Source organism: Leptosomus discolor, chromosome Z (assembly GCF_034619465.1).
Source record: "Leptosomus discolor isolate bLepDis1 chromosome Z, bLepDis1.hap2, whole genome shotgun sequence".
NCBI lineage: Eukaryota > Metazoa > Chordata > Aves > Leptosomiformes > Leptosomidae > Leptosomus > Leptosomus discolor.
The window spans coordinates 92,259,735-92,280,334 of NC_141419.1; the positions used below are offsets into that span (position 1 = coordinate 92,259,735).

A 20,600-nucleotide genomic window follows, 5' to 3' on the forward strand; every position below is an offset into this window, starting at 1 on the left:
TCTATATTGAAAAAAATCTATCAAGGAATGGAAATAGTTGTTAGAAGGCATAACAATATTTTGAGGTAGTGTCGTGGTTGAAAATTTTTGTACGATGTCTTGAAATGTCATGTCGGCATCAAGGAATGTGGGATATTTAGGGAAAGTGTGATTTGCAGCAGGAGGTTGAAGATTGTAAGTGTGATAGTTTTCTCATTTTTGCTGAAAAAATACCAAATTTCAAATCTTATCCACAAGCTCTAATTGACAGTATTTTAAAAGTATAGATAGCCTATAGTAGATGTTCTTATTTTAAAGGACTCCAAGTGTGAAACAATGGCAATTGCTTGAATAGTCTTTGCTTAGGTAAGGTTATAATGTTAAAAAAAAATAATAGATGGATAAAGTCATGAACATTAACCACTTTCTGTGAGATATAGACAGTCCCTATATATAGCCCGATCTCTTTCTGTCTTCGTTTATCTCCCTGAAAAATGAGTATAATATTTAATTTAGGCAGGTGGCAACATGGTGTGTGTGTAACAGGCTTAAATGTTCCGTGTGAATTCAGCACGAGTAACTACAAACGTGCAAATTTTAATTGTTTTAAAAGCAGAACCGTCAAACTCATCTTCATCAGTTCAGAACTTGGTCCTCAACGCGTATCACCGGGATAGCTTTGAGATCAATGTTGCTGACGTCCAAGAGCAACATTTTCTGTATGCACAGTAAATTTTTCATCTTAAACTTACAACTTCTTTCCCTTTTCTGTCAACTTGATAAATATGTTAAAAAAGAAAAGGGGGGGGGGGGAAATGAATATTTCTTTGTACAGAGGTGCAAAACCCATGCTCTGTGTGTATGTGTATATATATATAAAGTCACTCAAGTGAGAACTTGAGATGGTTTGTAACTTGGATTTGCACCCCTGTCTTCTACTGGGAGAGGCTCGTAAATAAACCCGTGCCATCTATTGCCACCTCTGCTTAGCAATAATAATGTTATAACTTCTTGATACCAGATCCCTTGTGGGATATAATTACCAGGTTGGGGGTTTTTTCATTCATTCGTTCATTCATTCATCTTCTCTTCTTGTATATCCCACATAAACTTTTGCTGGTCTCTGAAAATACCATTTAAAGGGTGAACAGCTGCTGCTAATAGGATCTCCTCCCTACCTGCCTGCAAATATGTTTTAAAAAAATCCCAAACCCCAAAAAAACCCCTGTGAAAAGTATGACTTTTTTAACTAGGTCTCATTCCCATTGTATTTAAAGCAAACAGCCCATGACTGCTGCGTACGGGAAGCAGTGGTGAAAGGGGATGTCGTGCAAGGGATATTTTGCCCTTAGTTGTTTTCAGACCCCATAAATAGTTGGCCTTGTGCATGTTTTATAACTGGTCTCTATTCTACCATTAAAGGCTGTGAAAAAGCAGGTCCTGAACATCTACATCAAGCGTATTTCTACGTTGTTGAAGAACATTTGCTTTGGGCGTGCGAGGATGGGTTATACTGGGAGAATAGTAATAATAAGGTCACAAACTCCCAGCTGATTCTGCCTTTAAAATACCGGGGGGATTTGTTTCTGAATTTGAGGTGGCTTCCTAAATGGAGGCGGGAAGATCAGTTCCTATCATCAGGCCTATGTTCACACCTTCTCTGTTGATTATATAGTCATTTATACATGTGGAAGATGAATTGGTTTTATGCTCGCTTTGTACAGAGCTGGATGATTATTCACACTGCCACGAGAGCAGAGAAAGATGCACTTTGCGAGGAGTTAATATAAACCACATCAGGCTAAAATCAGAACCTGTCAGACTCTGACGAAGATGGTTTAACCAGTGGTGGATTGATCTTGTGTAGTCATATGAAAGATTGAAGGATTTCAGACATTACTTGCTGAGATAATTTCAGGTTATATGTCTCTCTATATTGTACTGTTGTACTGTGTATGTTTGCTGTTCGCTGCTAGCAACAATCAAAGCAAAATTGCTTTTGTCAGTGATAGCTCTACAGCGTTTACTGAAAGCCAGAGTAACACACGCTTAGTGGACTGGAGCTTCAGTCCCAATCTTGCTGCTTTTCACCTCAGTTCGTCCTTGTTATTTTCAGAAGCTGGCACCTAGCAGGTCAGCCGGGCGTGAGGTCACGAAGGGTATGGATTCCCCTCCAGATTTTAGGTACTTACTCAGTATGTTTAAAGGTAGATACAACTGTTGGGTAGTTTGAGTAGCTCTTTGGGCTCCATCATCTGTGTCAGGTAGATGACCTCTTTTTCTATGGGGGGAGCTTAGACACCCGTATGTACATCGTCACCTGGATGTACACGTCTGGACTGGGGGCTGATCATAGCACAAGCCTCTGAAGTCTAAACGGGCTTGGATGGAAGAGAGGGGCCAGATTGCCATGCTCTACCGGGAGGGTGGATGTTTGGTGGAGGACCCACGGGCCGGGGTGTTTTATGGGAGAACTCGGTGTTTCTACAGACCTTTCAGGCGCCAGCGTGGTTAATAACGGGGATTTTCCTGAATTGCTGTGTTCGATTTAAGTATCAGAACTCAACTGGAGAAGCCTCGTAGGTTTGTCCGTGTGGCTTTTCTGCAGTCGTGCCCTTGGTACTTCTCTAGAGGTGTTTACCCACCGCAGCCCGCGTGCCGAAGGTGACAACGCGCTTACACTTAGGATACGTGAGTCAACACATCAAATAGATCAGAAGCCCCACTCCGCTTGCTCTGGCCGTGATGCAAAATGGTCGCGCCATCATAATATAAATGTAGACAGAATTATACTGTAGCCTCGTGATTGCACATTATTTAGATCAGTGGCCCGTGACTAAGGACGCTAAACACGGTCTCAGTGCAAATAATGGATCACAACTTTGCAGCCAAAAGAGCTGAGACTGTGGCTCGGTATTTTCTTTCACCACATCATTACTCTGGGAATGCCAGTGGGAAATTCCTTAATTCCCTCTGGTTTTGGATTGAGCACAATAAGTAAGAGGTAATAATATTTCTTACTAATAATAGCAGTATTAGTGCCTTTTAATAATAATTTAGGGATAATGTAAGGAAATGCTGAGCTAGTATTCAGTGAACATCCTGCTTTTTCCATAAAGCTGTTTAGGTAATACAACGCTGTTAATGATCTCACAGTAAATTAATGCTACTAATATAGTTCACAGTCTATGCGTAGGGACTGACCAAAACCAGATTTGCAATGACGAAAAAAAAAAAAAAAAAGCTTTTTGGTTCAATACCAAAGGTGAAAACCTGCTGTTCAGGTACTGTTCTAAAATGAATTTTACTGCTTGAACCTGCAGTTTAGGCATTTCTAGGTTTTGCACGTAGACAGAACCTTTTTCCATGGGGAAAGGTGTTAATATTAAGTTTCACTGTCTTTTTCTTTTCATTTTTTCCCCCACTTTGATGCAATTACCTAGCGAGTCGTGTGCTGAAGCGCCCTACTTAGTTTCTGCTCTTCCCGACCCCATTGGTTTTAGGCTTCAGGCTGTGAGTGGTCAGTTATTGCTAGTTTGTGGGGTTAAATACTTCTGCTGCTTGGGGCACAAGACAACAAAGCCTGTGCACTAGGAGTGAGCAAAGGAACGTACCGGACCGATCACTTGTACGAGAAATAATTTCCAGGTATCCTGGGGAAGTAGCCTGCTCGAGTTCTGGGGGTTGCTGCTCACTTTAGAGGGTGGTTCAGGATGATGTATTTTAAGGTGTGATTTTACTGTTGTTTTTTTTTCTCTCTTTCATCCCCTGTCATTTTATTCACGTTTATTCCATGCCGCCTTGGCCCTTTGTTCCGTAACACCTCAGCTCTGACCTCCACGGCACCTCCCTCCCGCCCCAACACCCCCGTGACACCGGCCTCTCTGACTGACTCCTCTCCTTCCCCTCCAGCTGTCCCAAGTTCCAGTGTCCTCCCCTCTGCCCCCCGAGATGTGGTCCCTGTTTTGGTCTCCAGCCGATTTGTCCGTCTCAGCTGGCGCCCACCCGCAGAAGCCAGAGGCAGCGTCCAGACGTACACGGTCTTCTTCTCCAGGGACGGCGTCAACAGGTAGGTGTCAGCAGCGCGCGGTTCTCCTCTGGGTGGGACGGGGGGGGGTGGATAGTCCTGAGAGTGCCTGAGGTCTTTACAAGTATCTTGCAAACGGTTCTGAGTCTTGCGGTGATCTCCCCGTGGTGAAAGAAGCGTGAAGCTAAAGGGCCTTTTGTTGCCGAATACTTTTATAGACGTCGTATCGACATTTGTCTGTCAGCGCTCGTTGTCGTGGTGTGAAGGACCATTTGCGTTGACAGTGACGCCTGTGGATCTTCCCTCCTCCAGTCACTATTACTTGACCGTCTAACGTGAAGTGTTGTTAGCGCTCCGTATTTTACCTTTCATCTTCCTTGGAAGACAGGCTCGAGTGTTCTTTGCGTCGCAGGTGGAGGTGAATTCGTTGAGCGCTAATCAAGCGGAGAGGAGGACTGCTTTTACAGCAGTGCAAATGGCGAGAGACCTTGAAAACGGCCAGGGAGTGAGTGGCGAAGGTTTTACACGATTGCAAATACAGTGGACCAACCTGGGCCGTTCTAGCCACAGCAGATAGCTCTCCTGTGATAGCGGCACTGTAGATTATCTTGCCTGATTCCTCATCGTACATGCTGATTTCACACTCGAAAAGGTACTGCGGGTTTACTTGGGGTTTATTTTCCTAACTTCATAAAAGGTTTTGTGCCTGAGAAGAATCTTGTGTTTTTCTTGTCCTCTGCATCACTATGAAGAACTCACTTGAAGTATCTTGCCCTCTATTTCGCTGCACTTACGGTACGCTCCAGCTGCCAGCTGGTGACTAGTACTTGTGTGCGTGCTGGTGGCAGCTGAGCTTCTGAGGGGATTTGAATAAGAATCTGTATTTAATTGAAAAATGAGCGCGTGGGTATTGGATTCGTGAGAGCTAAAGAAGTGGGACCCCACAGTTATCAAAGTGAGCTCCTCTCTGCCGCAGCGTGGGCTTATCCTTCATCCGAAAGGGCTCATCTTGCAGGCAAAATTTCCTGCCCCTGCCTGGACAAGCTTCTCATCGTAATCTCCAACAAGACCCAGCTTTCTTTTGTAGCCGTTTCTTCACCAGGGGGGTTGTCGAGCACTGGAACAGGCTGCTGGAACGGAGTCACCGTCCCTGGAGGTGTTTAAAGGACATGTGAGTGTGGTGCTTAGGGACGTGGTTTAGTGATGGTAGTGCTGGGTTACGGTTGGACTCAATGGTCTTAAAGGTCTTTTCCAACTTAAACACTTCTGTGATTCTATATATAAGGGTTTTTTTAAAATTTGTTTCAGTGCCTGTAGACATTGACATCTGCAGCAGCGGCACCTGCCGCAAGAGGCAGACACTCCCAAGTAGAGATGTGTATCCGTCTGGTCCGGCTGAGCAGCCTGAAAGGACACAACACCCAAAGCACTCGGGATGAGAGTGTGAAATTCACTCTCCCGCGGTGAAAGAAAGCTCTTAAATTCAAGTTGGCATTTCTGATGCCGGTGCTGGCGGCAAGCGTCGGCTGCGGCAGGGTGTCGCTGATGGGATAAACGTCGCGGAAGCAGGAGGGGGGGTTTGTGGCGAAAACACGGGGTAGGAGCCAGGCTTGTTGGGTTTGGTTCACAGCTCAGCCACGGGCATCTCGCCTTCCACAAATCCCTCCGTGCTGGACTGTGAGCAGAGAGGGAGAGTCAGGAGCGGAGCGAGACAGGTGGGGCAGAGGTTCAGAGTTCAGGTCTCCGTCCCGCGTCAGATCGAGTCTCCAGTTGTGACTGGTGTGTGTGAAATGAGAACGACACCTCACTGGAGCATCAGGAAGGGGAGATACCAAAGGTTGTAAGGCTCTCAGGGAAGATACTAATTGGCCCTAGAAAAGTAGCTGATGCCGAAAGAGCCAGTGGGAAGTGAGGGTGCTCAGCACCTCCCTCGTCGCTCACGGTTTGGGTACCAAACCAGGGTTCACACGGCTGAATCGGGTGTTTTCACACGTCTGAGTCCTAATATTTGTCTGCACAGTAATAATGAAACAGGGTCCTGTGCTGTGCGTGGGGATTCTTTTACATTTACAAAGCGCTTTGAGGGTTGTTGACGGGCATGAAGTGCCCGTGATGTGGCAGTGCCGCAGGGCGCTGTCGTAATCCCGTCTCGTTTATTTTTAACTTACAAACAGCAGAGCTGCCACATGCGACTGGATGGAGGCACGTTTCTAACTCAGCCTTTTCGTTTAGCAGTGAGGAGAAAATACTAATATTCTTATATGAGGCCTTTAAATAGCGGTGTTTCTGAGATGAAAAAAGGATGTAAAAAGAGCTCACCCCAGGTTCCCTTATTATACTTCAAAACGGTTTTTCTTCAAGGATTTCTGTGGTGCTGCTCAAAGCCCTGGGTACCAGAAGGATGCCTTAGTTCCAGTCCCAACTAGATGCACACCTTCTTAAAGAGTCTCCTGTAGAAGACTCTTTAAGGCTCTGTGTTAAAATAACTGAACAAATAAATAGATAAAATGAACCAAAAGTTCCACTGTGCTTCCTCCAGCAAGAGACTCAAAACCAGTGGTTTAGAACTTTCGAATATGCACCTGTGGTCTTCCAAACTTTCAGACAAACTCTGAGATAAAATTAATGTGGTTTTCCTTAAAGGAAAAAGCAGAGAGCTTCCATGGAATTCTTGAGTTGTTTATTGTTTACACGTTGTTTTTACAAAAGAACTGTTTTTCTGTTTACAAAAATAAATATCGGCTTTGACATTAACCTCAGGGATGCAAAGGAATTGTCAGAGAAATTACTGTAAGTCTGGAGGAAGACGGTCTTCCCGGGTTCGAGAGTAGGGAGGGTTTGCGTGACATCTGGCAGCATCTCTGAGGCCAACACGACACACAGGGCACGCGGCCATTTCGGGGGCCGGCCAGAAAAATAGTCTCCCGTCTTTTGAACTCGCACATCAGGGTTTTTCGGCTCAGCCCTTTCAAAGATGTGATTGCCCTTATTGCCGCAGCGCAATCACCAGAGCCCTTCTGATGGGATGCTCTTTAATCTTCATGCTCAGCTAGGCATCCTGCGTGGGATCAAATGGTTCTGCTCACTGATAAGGATGATTGGAAAGAGCACTTAAAGGTAAAAGGCAAGTTTCTCAGGAAAGGATAAAACAAACCTTAAATCTATTAGGAAACAAATAAACAGCCAGCCCATACCCCCGCACTCAAGGCAGTTTCTGGTGGAGATAAAAGTTCACATTTAAAAGTGAGATGTTCTGTAATGTTTGCTGACAATAGCAGCCTGTTGCTGAAAAAAATGAGCAGAAAAAAGAGGGTTTAATGTATGGGATCTGTTAGTAGGTACGTAACTCCTAGTATGCATTTGATTATGCTGATTTTCTGTTATGATGGTAGAATATAATGAATGAATATCATCACTCTTTAAGGTATACACACACACAAAGACCATAAAAGTCCATCCTGCCGTACAGGAGAAGGGTTCCAGAAGAGAAAGGAGCTGTTTGAGGTTTCACTTGATGTTATAAAATCACTAGAAAAAAAACCCCACCTCTTTTATACCCAAGTAATAAGGTCACCCAAAAGGTGAAAAACGGGAGTTTACCGATGTGATGGGGAAATCTCTGCCTTTTTTGATTTGTTTCTCATTTTACTACTGGGACGCTGCATAGGGGCATCATGGGGGGCTGCAGTGGCAGAGGTGCTGCTGCATCTCTAGCATCTCTCACCTCCACATTCCGGTGAAGCTTTTTGCAGAATCGTAGAGTCATTAGGATGGAAAAGACCTTGAAGATCATCAAGTCCAACCATCACCCCAACCCCACTGTGCCCACTAAACCACATCCCCAGGTGCCACATCTACACGGTTTGTGAACACCTCCAGGGACGGTGGCTCCACCACTGACCTGGGCAGCCTGTTAATTAATTCTATTTCTTTTTAGCCAGAAGTGGTCTTCAGGTGGGAAGCACTGGATCCATCTCCACCTTTCACCCCCTTCTGGACCAACAGCTCTTGTGTCTGGCTGTTGGCCCCGTTTAATTGCGAACTGATTGAGAGCAGCAATGTTTTGTTCTGAGTGAAACGGGCCGGATTGGGTATTTCACTCCACAGGCAGGTTGGGGTTTTTGGTCTGCTGTTCAAGATTCGCTCTGGGCCTCGCTGTTTGTTCCCTCTTGTCATCCGTCCCCGCTGGTTTACTTCTCAAGGAGCAAGCGTTGATTTGCACAGGCACTTGATATTTATGCGGTAGTGTATTAGTCACCACGAAGAAAGAGACATTGTTGATTTTTGCTGATTTGCTCTTGATCTTTCTCTGAGCCAAAAAAAGTAACTCCTCAAATGTAATCTCGAAACATGCTTAATTGCCTGGACATAGTTTTAAATGAATTCTGCCTCCCCAGTGCGAATTTATGTCACTATATTTAAAATTTAAAAATTAATTTCCAATAAAAAATTTGCTATATGGATTTATAAATAATGAGAAATATTTATATGGTAATATATTTCTGTTTAGCATTTTAGGTGAGACACAAAGCCCAAAGATACCATTCAGTTTTTGGTTGCAACCTTTGAAATGTCAAGCTGGCTTAAATAGTGGGTCCTGATTTGTAGCTGTCCTTCTTTTTTAACTGACTGTTATCAGCCATTAAATGAAATTAAATGCTCTGATCTTAAAAAAAAAAAAAAAAAAAAAAAAAAAGAAGAAAGAAAAAGGAAGAAAATGACCCTGGAAATCAGCAGCAATACAGCTGAACATAAACACCTTTGATGAAGGACTCTTTTGCAAGTTTGGGACCAGTTTTATTTTTAGTTGAACGTTCACTAGAACTTGTTTTCAGTAACAAATTAATAAATGCACACATAGTTACAACAAGCTAATAGATCTCCCAGTTTACCTTCCTGCATGTTGCACACTGAAGAAATGAACCAAGGGACCACTTAATTGAATACAAAAACTTATATTTGATTAAAGCCTATCTCCAGAATTCAGCTGAAGTTCTAAAATGTCATTCCCAGATGATCTATTTACATTGGTTTTGAGGTTTGCTTATTATAATCAAGGACTTTATGTTATTTGGTGGCAGAATGATAATGGGAGATTAAAAAAGGACTCGAGGTAGCCAAAGTCCGTCCATTTTAGAATTAATAGTATTCATTTCACAGCAAGGAGCATTAACATGACTTGTCTTACTTGTAGTAACTAATTAGGTGTTTGAAACATTATAAAAGCATTTGTTACACACCTAAGAGATATATGGGAACTGTAATTATCTTTTTTTACATGCTGATCCTGTAATGTCGCATGATCTTCAGTCACTGGAAATTACATGTCGAAGCCTCCGTTTTACAAGACAGTGGATGACTTTAGTCAAGGTCTTTTATTTTTAGACTGTAATTTACGGCCAAGATGGGTTCGAAAAAGAAAACTCCAAATGTAAGGGCGCCTCATTCAAGGGGGTTTGGTGCTTTTTAGGCGAATCCTGCGCTGCTGTGGCATCTGTCGCGCATTCGTCCCTCGCTGGTAAGCAGAAGCAGATGATGGGCTTCTGGACACGCGTGACGCTCATCTCGCCTGACTTCAGCCTGAGTGTGTGTCAGCGGGGCAGGTCACTGGAGCTCAAGGGAGAAAGGCGGCTACGTGTTTTACAGCATCCATCTGACGTGGTTTAGATACCTGTTTTACAAAGACTAGTGTAGGGCTGTTGTAAGGAGTTTTTTTCTCTTTGCTCTTTTACGGCGTCACAGAAGACGTCACTGCCAGGTGTGACATTGGCAGGCGGCTCGTTTAAACAAAAGGAATCATTTTTTTTCTCATGACTCATAATTACATTGGCCATGGGCTATCACAGAAACCAGAAACAACGGAGTCAGAGGGGGTTTGACGAGTTTGAAGGCGATGGACCCGTTTGGGTGTCTGTGATCACCTGGGTGCCAAAATTCCGGACACCTGCGAGCGGGAGCTCCATGCCAGGAGACCAACCAGACGTTTCTGCCCTGTGCCAGCGAAATAACCAGATTTTTCTGTCCTAAATTTCTGTTATCTGGCCGCTGCCAGGTTGTGAGATGGGGCTGGGTGGGCGGCTGGCTGTTCTCGCACCTCAGCCTGCCCTGAGGGAAACCTCAGCCCTTTGTTTTGCTTTGTTCGTCTTCATCTCAGTCCTGGGGTGTTTTTGCTTGGTTGGTTAGTATTCAGTCTTAGGAAAATCTGGAGCTTTTTTTTTTGTACAGTGCGTTTCTTGGGGTTTTTAACTTACAAGATCTTCCCCTGCCCTATGGGCTTCTGATGTTGCGTCTCATAGCTCGAAAACCCGAGACGTAGGATGTAAAGCATATAAAGGTTTCATTTGCTCAGTGCTTTCCTGAGGTGCATGGAGACAACATGCTGGCTGGCCAAGAACCGGGAAACATCCCTCTCTGATGTTTCAGCATGGGCTGGGGACAGCCCAGAGCTTCTGCTGTTCAGTGCTGCCCCCAAACTGGAAGCCATCAGATGGCCAGAGCGCAGGGTTGGGCTCGAGCAAGCTAGCCTTGGAAGTGATGAGTGAATACTGTGGGAAGGGTGGGTGCTGCAGACACCCCCAGCCCCTGCCAGCCTTGGTGCTATTTCCAGAGCAGCAGAGTTTCACCTGCGCTTACATTTATTTAGGAACAGTCTGGCCCGTCACTGCGGGCGATGAGCTCGTTGGGTTCTTCAGCTTGAGAGCACTGATGTATGTGGGTGGTTATACAGCTCCCGGTTTGCACAGAGGAGCGTCCTGGGCTTTAGTATCACCACTGAAATCCAGTGGAAGATGAGCCCTGGAGCTGCTGAGGTTACATTTGAAGATGATTGCGTTAAGAGTCGAATCAGAGCGCTTCCTCGGATGTTTGGAGATGGCTGACGTTAGGATGCGGTGCAGCGAAGGTGGATCCGTTTTCTGCAAACGTTTTCTGTCTTAGCTGCGGTGGGATCCTGCATCTTAAAGGGTTTATGAGAATGTCGTGGCTGTTCAGTTCAGGTGTTACTGCCATCTGACCACCCACCCCCCCCCCCCGGCAGTGCCGCTGCTTTCGGAGTCAGTCAGTTGGTTACAAATCCATTGGAGCTGTTTTCAACGCAACTGGGTTCCTGCTTCTGCAACTCGCAAGTAGAAACCGGAGATAAGAGGCAAGAGAATAAAATTTATCTGAGCTGGTCAAGCACAGCTCAGCTTGCCCAGTTAGAAAGAGCAATGGCTCTGCCTGCCAGTGTCCTCGTCGGGGAGCCGCAGCCATCCACAGCTCTGCTTTCGCGTTATCAAGCGCTGCAGAAAACTTTTCCGCTGGAATAGAGGCATTAAACCTCCCGTTGGCTCTGCTAAGGGATGTTTTCCCCAGGGGATGTTCACCCAGGCTTTGTTCAGTCAGTCCTCGGAGGGCTGGAGCGACGGCGGAGCCTGGCGCTCGGAGGACGGGACCGTTCTTTGGTCTGAGAAATTTCATTTTGAGGAAACGGTCCCCGGAGGAACAATGACCTCTCTTCTCTGAGTCGCTGCTGTGCCTGTTGCAGCCCAGAGAACCACAGCAACGCTCTGTGAAGTTTGACAATTAGTTGATTTGGTCTTAAATTATGTTTTTTTCTGCAGCATGAAATCTGCCTTTTTTCTTGTGGTTAGCTTTTCAGAGCGCTTCGAGTGAAGGAGAGGAGCGAGGCACGCCACCCGTAATAAATCAGTTACAAAAGCAATTTTACCTACTTCTGTTTGCAGATTGTCCATGAAATGACTGTGATTTCATCCAATTTAAACCCTGCTTTACTGTTTAGGGATTGTGTTTTTGCCGGATAATCCCGCGTTAATGACTCTAGGTCTGTATCTTTCTCACCAATCGCTTCCCCTCACCGAGCAGCACAAAGCCACAGCTCGACAGAGCTCTGCTTGACCCAAGGCAGACAAGCCAGTGCTGGGACGCAGATATCCTTTTGGGTGCTTATGGTGCCAGCAGAAATTACAGGGCTCCTGCCGTGGGAGGATGGTGTCCTGCACGTCTCCCTGGCCAAGGAGCTGCCACCTCCCAACGTCTGGGAGCTTTACTTTGAGGACCGCCACTGGCCACTTACCCTGGGACTTGCCACTGGGAGCAGCTGGTGGAGGAATATCTGTGAGGTTTTTTGCCGTGATAACGAAACTGCTGGCCGAGTTGGGCAGAAACAGAAACCTGGCTGATGCAGGCAATAGCGAGCTCTAGTGCTTCTTGAAACGAGCTCGGTGATGGGCACAAGGTGGGCTCCACGTCACTGCTCAGGAGGAGGAGGACTTGCTGCCCCCGTGCACCAGTTTCCCAGCAGCCGGTGGCCAAGTTTGCCTGCACGGGGTGGGGTCTGACCGGTTTTGGGCGTGAGGAGGAGGCAGGCTGCCCCTGGGCTGCTGGGGGGAGCACAGTGCAAACGGGGTTTCGGTTTAGACCCCTGAAATGGTGAGTGGTAGCCCCATCTTTTTATATTTTTTTTTTTTTTGGTGTGGTCCTATTGCCCGTGAGGCAGAGGCTGATGATGGTGCTGGTTTCGTAGGTGCAGCTGTAGGAGCAGCCCTGGCAAGGGCTCGCTTGGCAGAGCCATCCCAAGCCAGTTTTCATTAGCTGGATGTTTACAGTCCAATATGCATCTCACTTGCTGTGTCAGAGATGTGTTCCTTTATTGAATAGCCATTTCTTTCTGTCAATTTTCCTTTTTTGTTATATTAAGAAAGGCAAAGAACCAATACGCTATATACCTTATGAAGTGTTAAAATACAAGTCGTCTTTGTAGTGCTCGCAGCACTCCCGGTGGGCCCCATTACTTGAATTAGGCTTTTTAAAGTAAAAATCAAAAAAACCCCTGTAGACAAACAAGCCTCAAACTCAAGTTTGAGAAGTAATCATACCTTGCAGGCTACCAGCTGCGTAAGTAAGTAATGCATTAAGATCCAAATGCATTTTTAAATGTTTTGGGTTTTGTTTTGATATTTTTTAGGGAACGGGCAGTCAACACATCTCAGTCCGGGACACTTCAACTTACCGTGGGCAACCTGAAGCCGGAGGAGACCTACACCTTCCGAGTGGTGGCCTACAACGAGTGGGGACCAGGAGAGAGCTCGCAGCCCGTCAAGGTCGCCACGCAGCCAGAGCGTGAGTGTGCGCAGGAGCGGGGTCTCGGGGCGGGCGGCAGCGACGGCTGGAGCGATGAGCAGCACCCCTGCGGTTCCCGTGGCGCGTTGGTTTGAGGTGTTCACGTAGCTCCTCTTAGAAAATAGGGCCCAGTCCTTATGCACGGTAAATAAAACCTTTCCTCAGTCTGTAGTATTTCTTGCAGAGCATCTGGCTGCTCGGCGGCAGCGTGTTGCTGGTCCGCGCCGTGATTTTGGTGACCACACAGCCCATCTTCTGCTACGTGACAGCATAAGTGATGTCACAGGCTATGCTGTGGTACAGGAGGAGTTGGTTTTGTACATGAAAACGTGATAAACTTACTGAAAGATGCGAAAACTTTCCACTGGAGTAAATGCTTCGGCTTATTCATATTTTCTATTAGTTAGTGTTTAGCAGTAAGCGCGTTTAACAAATCTTTGGAGCGGGTGGAACCTTTCAGTAGGTGCTTCTCTCATTTTGTACGTCTCATTTGATGGTAAATACCTGCACACGGGTGGCCTCCAGAAAGAAGAGAAATTTCTTCTGGTTGAGGCTGTCCTGTGGCAGTTTTTCGCGCTTGGAAGCTCCACGAAGGGCTGCTGCCGAGAAGGGATTGAAACGTTATTGAAACCCTTCCCTGGCAAAATTAATTACTCGGAAGAACTGGCTGTAAAAAAGGGATTGGCATCTAGTTCTTAGCACAGAGGAGGGTGCCGTGTCTGATCCTGATGGGCACTGGACTGCTTTGGTGAACCACAGGGGCGATAGTGGGATGCTGAGCTGCTTTTGTGCTCCGTCATTAAGCCCCTGCCAGAATACGCTCCCCTTCTGGAATAAGGTGGGAAATCTAACGCTTGACAGAAGCACAGAAACTGTTTTACATCGTCACACATTGCCACGTACGGAAATTTAACCGAAAGGCAGTATTTGTCTGAAAACCCCTCGTTGTGTGAAGATAACAGCTGTGCTGGAACCCCCTGAAATGTGTTTTCTTGATTCATTGCCGCAGGTGACTTGTTGCTGGAAGCAGGTAGAGGAGGTGGGAATGGCTCTCCACAGGGGGTGGAGGAGAAGAAGCGGAGCTTGGAAGCAAATCCTGTGATAAGACAAGCCTCCGGAGGTGGCTTTAGGCAGCTTTTGAACTGTTCAGTTCCTTTTACAGCTAAGCTCAGCCCCAGGAAAAGTCTCCGTTAGGGCCAGTGAGCGCATGGGCAGTGTCCCCTGACCAGGCAAGGGATGTTGTGACCAAGGAGAAAAGGAACCTTTCAACTTCCATTATTCTGCGGGTTTGTGTCTATAGCTTTGTTTATCACGAAACGTGAATCTTACTCCCTGTCATCACTCCCCAAACCCCCAAGAGCAGCGACGTTGGTGAAATAATCGCCCAAGATGTGTCGCTTTCTGGTTTTCTCTGGGTGGCTTTCCATTTTAGACACGTCTTCAATCCCTTGCTCTGCCACTTATTGCACTTCTTTGCAGTTATGCCGCGCCTGTGTGCAAGGTTGTATCCCGGCCCTTTTTGGGGAAATGATTCTTGAAAGTTGAGTTTGTGAACCTGAGCTTTTTGAAAGTAAGGAATTGGGTAACGTAACCATCAGCATCATTTATCTGTCGGTGATTTCCCTTTGCTTAGACACCCACGCGCAAGTGCGCATATATTTTTCTGTAGATGTTTGTATATATTTTGTGTATATAGATTTACAGAAGTAAAATAACATTTCAGTCAGGAAAATGCCTTCTCCCTGACAAAGCCCCAGTGAAAAGCAGGCACCGCTACCCCCTGCTGTTACCACCTGAACCTGCCACGGCGTGGAGTTACCGGCTCTGTTCAATGCACAGGGTAGACGTTTGGAATATCTTTCCTATTTAATAACTTCCAGATTTCTCTGAAGTGTCAAGTTTGAGCATGGAGGAAAATATTGCTTTCCATTTTTCTTTTCGCTTTTTACTGTTGACCAAATTATCTTATCATTCTGAAACAAGCCTCTCTGGTCCTGGGAGGCAGGCAGCCGCTCTGTGGCTGTCTTTTAGAACATGCTGTAACTATTGTACAATAAATTACATGGCTGCACATAAATTGAATTTCCACATTATTTGAAAATATCAGAAGTATTATGCAATCTGGCATTGTTAAAGAAGAAAAAGCTGATGAAAAAGGACTTCTGAAATTCATGTCTGTCAGTGCCTGTTTCTAAAAGTGCATACATTTGCTCGGTAATCAGTTTAAAAGATCAACAGAACAAGTTCCAGCTTTTTGAAATAATCATCCAGAATGTATGGGCTGGATTTATAGGAAGGTTTTTTGTTCCCAGATTAACAGTGTGTGTCCCCCCCCCCGCCTTTTTTTTTTTTTTGGTAAACTACAACCCCTTTTTCTCTGCCTTTATGGTATATAATTTCACTACGGTATTATCAGTCCGGATTTAAATCCCTGCCTGCTTAAGCCATGTCTAATCTTTTCATACCACATGTGGAGACTTTGTGAGTTATTATTTTGGCTCCTCGAGATGCTGTTAAAGCAGCTTGGTAGTTGAGAATAAAGAACCGCATCTATTCTCGCAAGGAGGATTGAAATTGTCCATCCCAGCTTTGAAAGCAGTTCCCTGCTGTGGGACCAGCTCACTTCTTTTCACAGCCCTTGCGAATTAAAACCGGCTTCCTAATAAATCTGTGTCTCCCTGATGTGTGTATTAGTTGGTGAAAGAGAAGATGAATAGGAAGGCATGTTGGTGTGCCCCAGAGAAACTTGACGGCATCGCTCCAGCCTCATAGTCGCCTCTTTTCATCTCCCTTCCAGTGAAATCAATTTAGTGGGCGCTGACGTCTCAACTTCCACCCCAGCATCTTTAAGGGCTTTATAAGGAATAATTAATTACTGTATCCTTCTGAGGCAGGAGAATATTATTATACCTACTTAAGAGAAGCCCAGCTGTGTCCCCATATGTCTGCCCCCTCCTGTGTTATGCTGCAAGGAGCAAATCTCTGACCCCCCGTGGTTGCCCCTGAGGCGGGCAGCAGCCGGGAGGAGCTGTGTTTCCCACCCCAGTGTCCTGAAAATGGAAATTCTGAAACCAATACAAGGATCTGGGGGGGGAATCTGTGTAGTGAGGGTGGCATTTTGCGGCAGCTAGAGGGTGATCTTACTTGCGTAGGAGACTTGGGTGGCTTTGGTCGCCGAGGTCCACGCCTGCCGAGATACTTTCACAATTTCTTTCAATTCCCCTTGGAGGCTGGTGCGTCTAACCTCACAAAACCAGTCGCTTTTGTCATTTCAGGATTCCATTTTTTCTGGTTGTTGTTTTTTTTTTAGTCACTGACTGGCTGCACCTGCATTTTCTTGCTAAGACAACTAGCAGCAAAAACTACCATCCGTCGTGCATTCAAGCAATTGCACCAGAAGCTACTAAAAGTTTTGGGGTGTGATGGTGGCTTTTTTTTTTTTTTTTTTTTTGCTACAAGTTTTGCAGAGGAGGCAACATCCTTTGAAGTTATCGCACAGGAGATATTAAGAAGGCATAGACAAAATTTCCACAGCAATCTCTTTTACCATAACATTCCTTATACAAATGTCAAAACTGCGTAGAAAATTAAAAGGCCATTAGAATTAATGGAAGGAAATTTCACGTGAAAAAGCACGGGGAGGCAGGGGTGTCTTTAAAGCCCTCCCAGGTGACACTTTTATCAAGCAATAATCGGTTCCCATATATGTTGATCTGTGCAAATTAAGTTTGCAGAATAAACAGGCGCTGGAATAATTGGATTTTTCTGAAGACTTGTACCAGACCCACCCATTTTAGACACCGATGCGGAGGTGGTGCCACATTGTCCCTCTCAAGGCTGGCGAAGGGCCCCAGGCAGGGCCGAACCCTGCGGCTGTCGGCTGATGAGTATTTCAGGGGGCCTTTGCTCCCTGCTCGGCTGTTTTGGGTACCGGTTTCGGTCACAGTGGTGGTAACGTCGTCGCTGTAAATGACGGCGAACGATCTCATGATAGTCAGGGTCATGCTGACATGAGAGCCCTGCGGTGAGTTTGGGCGGGCGCTGCAGGGTAGCTGTAAAACCTCCTGCCAAAGGGGGTTTGGTCACGTTTTTGGGAGCAGGGAGATGAGAATCAATATTCTGGGCAGAGAAAAAGCTTGAGCTTGTTTCTAAGAAGTTGGGAAGGCTGGAGCCAAGGCTCTGGTGGCTTTGGGCAGATCGTTGAAGCCTCTTGGTTCCTCCATCTGGAGAATGTAAGTAGACAATGTTGATGAAAGGCTGGAGCAGATGATCTTCCGAGATCCCTTCCAACCTGGGCTATTCGTTGGATCTGTGACTTTCCTTCTCTCCTTCCTCGTGCCCAGGTACAGCTCTATCCATGCTGCTTAAACAATGTCCTTCATGGCAGGAATTCCCCTTTCCGTCCTGTACTGATGGAACAAAAATCAGTGATTTTTAACAGGCCTGCAGCTAGTCCCGTCTGATGAGGGAGTCCCATCAGGAGCCTCCCCTGCTGCACCGCCCGTCGCAGTGACAAACTGAGGACGTGGCACTCCTGCTCTCCATCACTCCGTTTAGGATGACGTCACATCTGTTATTTTAAAGTAAAATGAAAGAGCTGGGGCAGACGGAAACGTAAGCAATGCCCGGCGTAGTGCCTCCGTAGTGGATTTTTCTTGTCGTTCGATGAAAGGGTGAAGCAGTGCTACAAAAATGTGTTCTGTGGAGTCATTAATATCCTCCTCATTTGTGTGTATTCTTCCATAATGGCTCAGTAAAATACACCCTGGGGTAACTTTATGCCATTCTTGCATGGTTCTTTAATTTTATGAGTAATTTATGTGGAGCGTTGGCGAGGCGGGGGGGGGGGGGGAAGTTTTGAATTGCTTTAAATTTCAATGAAATGTATCTTTCTTTCTCAAAGTTGGGCAGACCTAAAGGAAAAGGTGGTGATGTCTGATTTTCTGTCTGTCTTTGATTCCTGCTTTTGGCTCCCCGTCCACTTTTTTTTTTCTTTTGGGCTTTTAAGGTTTTTTTGTCTTTTTCTTGCGGGAGAAGAGTCGCTTCAATCTCAGCTCTTGGAAGGTGCTTCACTTTGCGGAAGGGTGCTGCAGGAGCAGGATGAGGTCTCGCTCTAGCCTGGGCATTGGGACGCCAGTGGTGTCCCCAGCACGGGTCCGGGTGGAGCATCTGCCCTGGCCCTGATGTCCTTAGCACAGCATGAAATCTGAATTTGGATCTGTGCTGTGGATTTTGTCTTTCGTTTCCTGTGGTTTTGTTTTTACGCCAGGTTTAATTTCAGATGAAATAGGAATTTGTGTTATTTTGTGGGGAATCTGAGCCATTTTCCCATGGCAAAGCGATCTGCCCGCTCCCAGCTCCCACACTCCCCGGCCACCTCTGCCGCCTCGGGGCTGGGTCCATACGTGCCGCAGGGACGGTCAGGCTGGCTTTTGCTTCATAGAGACATTTAAACTGGAGTCAGGGCTGGTTAGTAGAGGCTGTTAGCGTTGATAATTGAAACTAAAGATCACCTCATACTGTTTTATTCTTCAGACACTTCAGTGCCATGGCCTTTTTTTTTCTTTTTTCTTTCTGTTTCCCGTTGGATTTCTAGTTTCTCTTGCGGAACAAAATGCCAGATTCAGTGACTCCATCTCCACTTACCTGCTGAATATGCGGTTCCCTGTATATCGTGAGGAAGCTGATTCAGGCTTTTGTAAAGGCCGTTTACAACAAGGAGGGATAAAATAAGAGAAAAAATAAAATTTATGTTGTACTGCTTCCTAGAGACTTTGCAAAAACGTTGTAGAGGACAGGAAAACATTCTGCACATCTCCATTCTATCATTCTATGATCTTGAAGCTCAGATCGAATCTCACCTCCTGTTTAAGCAGCAAAAAAAGTGACCAGGTAAGCGTGTGCTCCGTTCTTCCAGTTTTTCTGTCAAACCCACTGTGATCAGATTCTTCAAGTTATTTACTGAGCTGGAAAACTTGAGTCTTCCGACATAGTCTGCATCGCTGACGGCAAGGTGTTTCATTCCTGTACGTCGTCATCCCTTCGTTTCTGAAGTGGGCACAATGGTGGAGACACGCTGGAATCTTAATCCTTGGAAGACGTCATGCAAATCCTTCTTTTCTGTGAGTTAGGAGGGCAGATTTAGCTTATTAATAGTGGGAGAGTCTGTTACTACTTTGGTAGACTAAGAGTTAAAGTGAAAAACAAACCCAGAAAGTAATACTGTTCATTTTCAAATTATCTTGGGTTCAATTTGAAGCGCCGCAGATCGCTTGCCGTTCATCATTCATCTTAATTAACAGAAATAACGCAGTCAAAATCTTTTCTTTTGGGGGTTTTGTTTGGTTGATTTTTTTGGTTCTGACCGGCTCTTCTGCCTCCTTTGAAATGTCTCAGGTAGAAAGTTGCACTGCTGTATGAAATACTGTAATTAAAACTGAATTCAAGTGCCTTTGCATCCTCTTTATGAGAGCCTCTTACGTCTTGGTGGTGTTGTACAGAGGAAGAAAGCCAGTGGATGAGGAATACACGTTGATATCAGGCGTATACACCGAGTCCTTCCGATTGCACTTGTGAGTAGGTACCTCCGTGGCTTCACGCTTAGGGCAGAATTGCTGGTGCGTTCAACACGTGGCACATCAGTGCCAGGCTCAAGCCTTGTTTTCCTTCTGGTTACTGAAGGCCACTCTGCCAGAAAGATTTTCTCTTTTGAGACACGTGCTCATCTTTTTCATACCTTCTGGGAAAGAAAATTGTAAGAAAATCCTTTGGCTTTGGTGGGTTTGAAAATACCTCTGACCCTCATCATTCCTGAGAGGTTTCGAGATGTTCTTTCGGAGGTCTGCGAGAGTCCCCGCATCACCTACCGCGTCCTTGGCGAGAGTTACAGCAAAAGCAATAAAAGCAGTTGCCTTTTATTTCCTGCTGCTCCTGAGGAGTTGGCCTGAGTGAGATGCTGGCAAAGATCTGTTCCCGTTTCCCCACCGTAGCCCTTGCTCTCGGCGCGGTTGTGCTGCCGCCTCCCGTCTGCTGAGCCTTGGCCGCCCTGAGACATCCCTGCTGCCCATCCCGCTGCGGAGAGCCAGCTTTTCCCTGGTGAGGGGTCTCACAGATATTTCCCAGGGATTTTAAATAGTGTTCAATGAAATATTTTTTCCTGTTGTTTTTAAGAGATCTCCTCTCCTCGCAATAGTCTCGGCCCATTTTTCATGAATTTAAAGTTAAAAAAAAAAAAATAATAGTGGCAGTATTCTTTTGTTAAAAACATTTCTCTTTGTGCTTACTTCTTTAAACTGTTTAGTGTTTTTCATCAAACCCTTTAAATACAGGCTGAGGGTAGGAAGAGCAGAGCAAGGACCAGCACTTTGGGGTTCACAGGAAATTACGGCGCTGGAGGCTCTTCTGTGTTGAAGTGCAGTGAAAAGAAGTCTTGATTACTTTCCTTGTTTTATTTATGCTTTAGTGAAACAACATA

At 45.7% G+C, this 20,600-nt stretch overlaps 1 protein-coding gene across 1 annotated transcript in view; it reads left to right on the top strand.

Moving 5' to 3' along the window:
* DCC (DCC netrin 1 receptor) overlaps window positions 1–20,600 on the top strand; it is a 566,036-nt gene that overhangs the window by 388,731 nt on the left and 156,705 nt on the right. Inside the window, exons 8-9 of the mRNA XM_086479399.1 lie at window positions 3,892–4,048; window positions 12,972–13,126. Coding sequence (XP_086335525.1) covers window positions 3,892–4,048; window positions 12,972–13,126 — 312 coding nt within the window. The remainder of the gene's footprint in view (window positions 1–3,891; window positions 4,049–12,971; window positions 13,127–20,600) is intronic.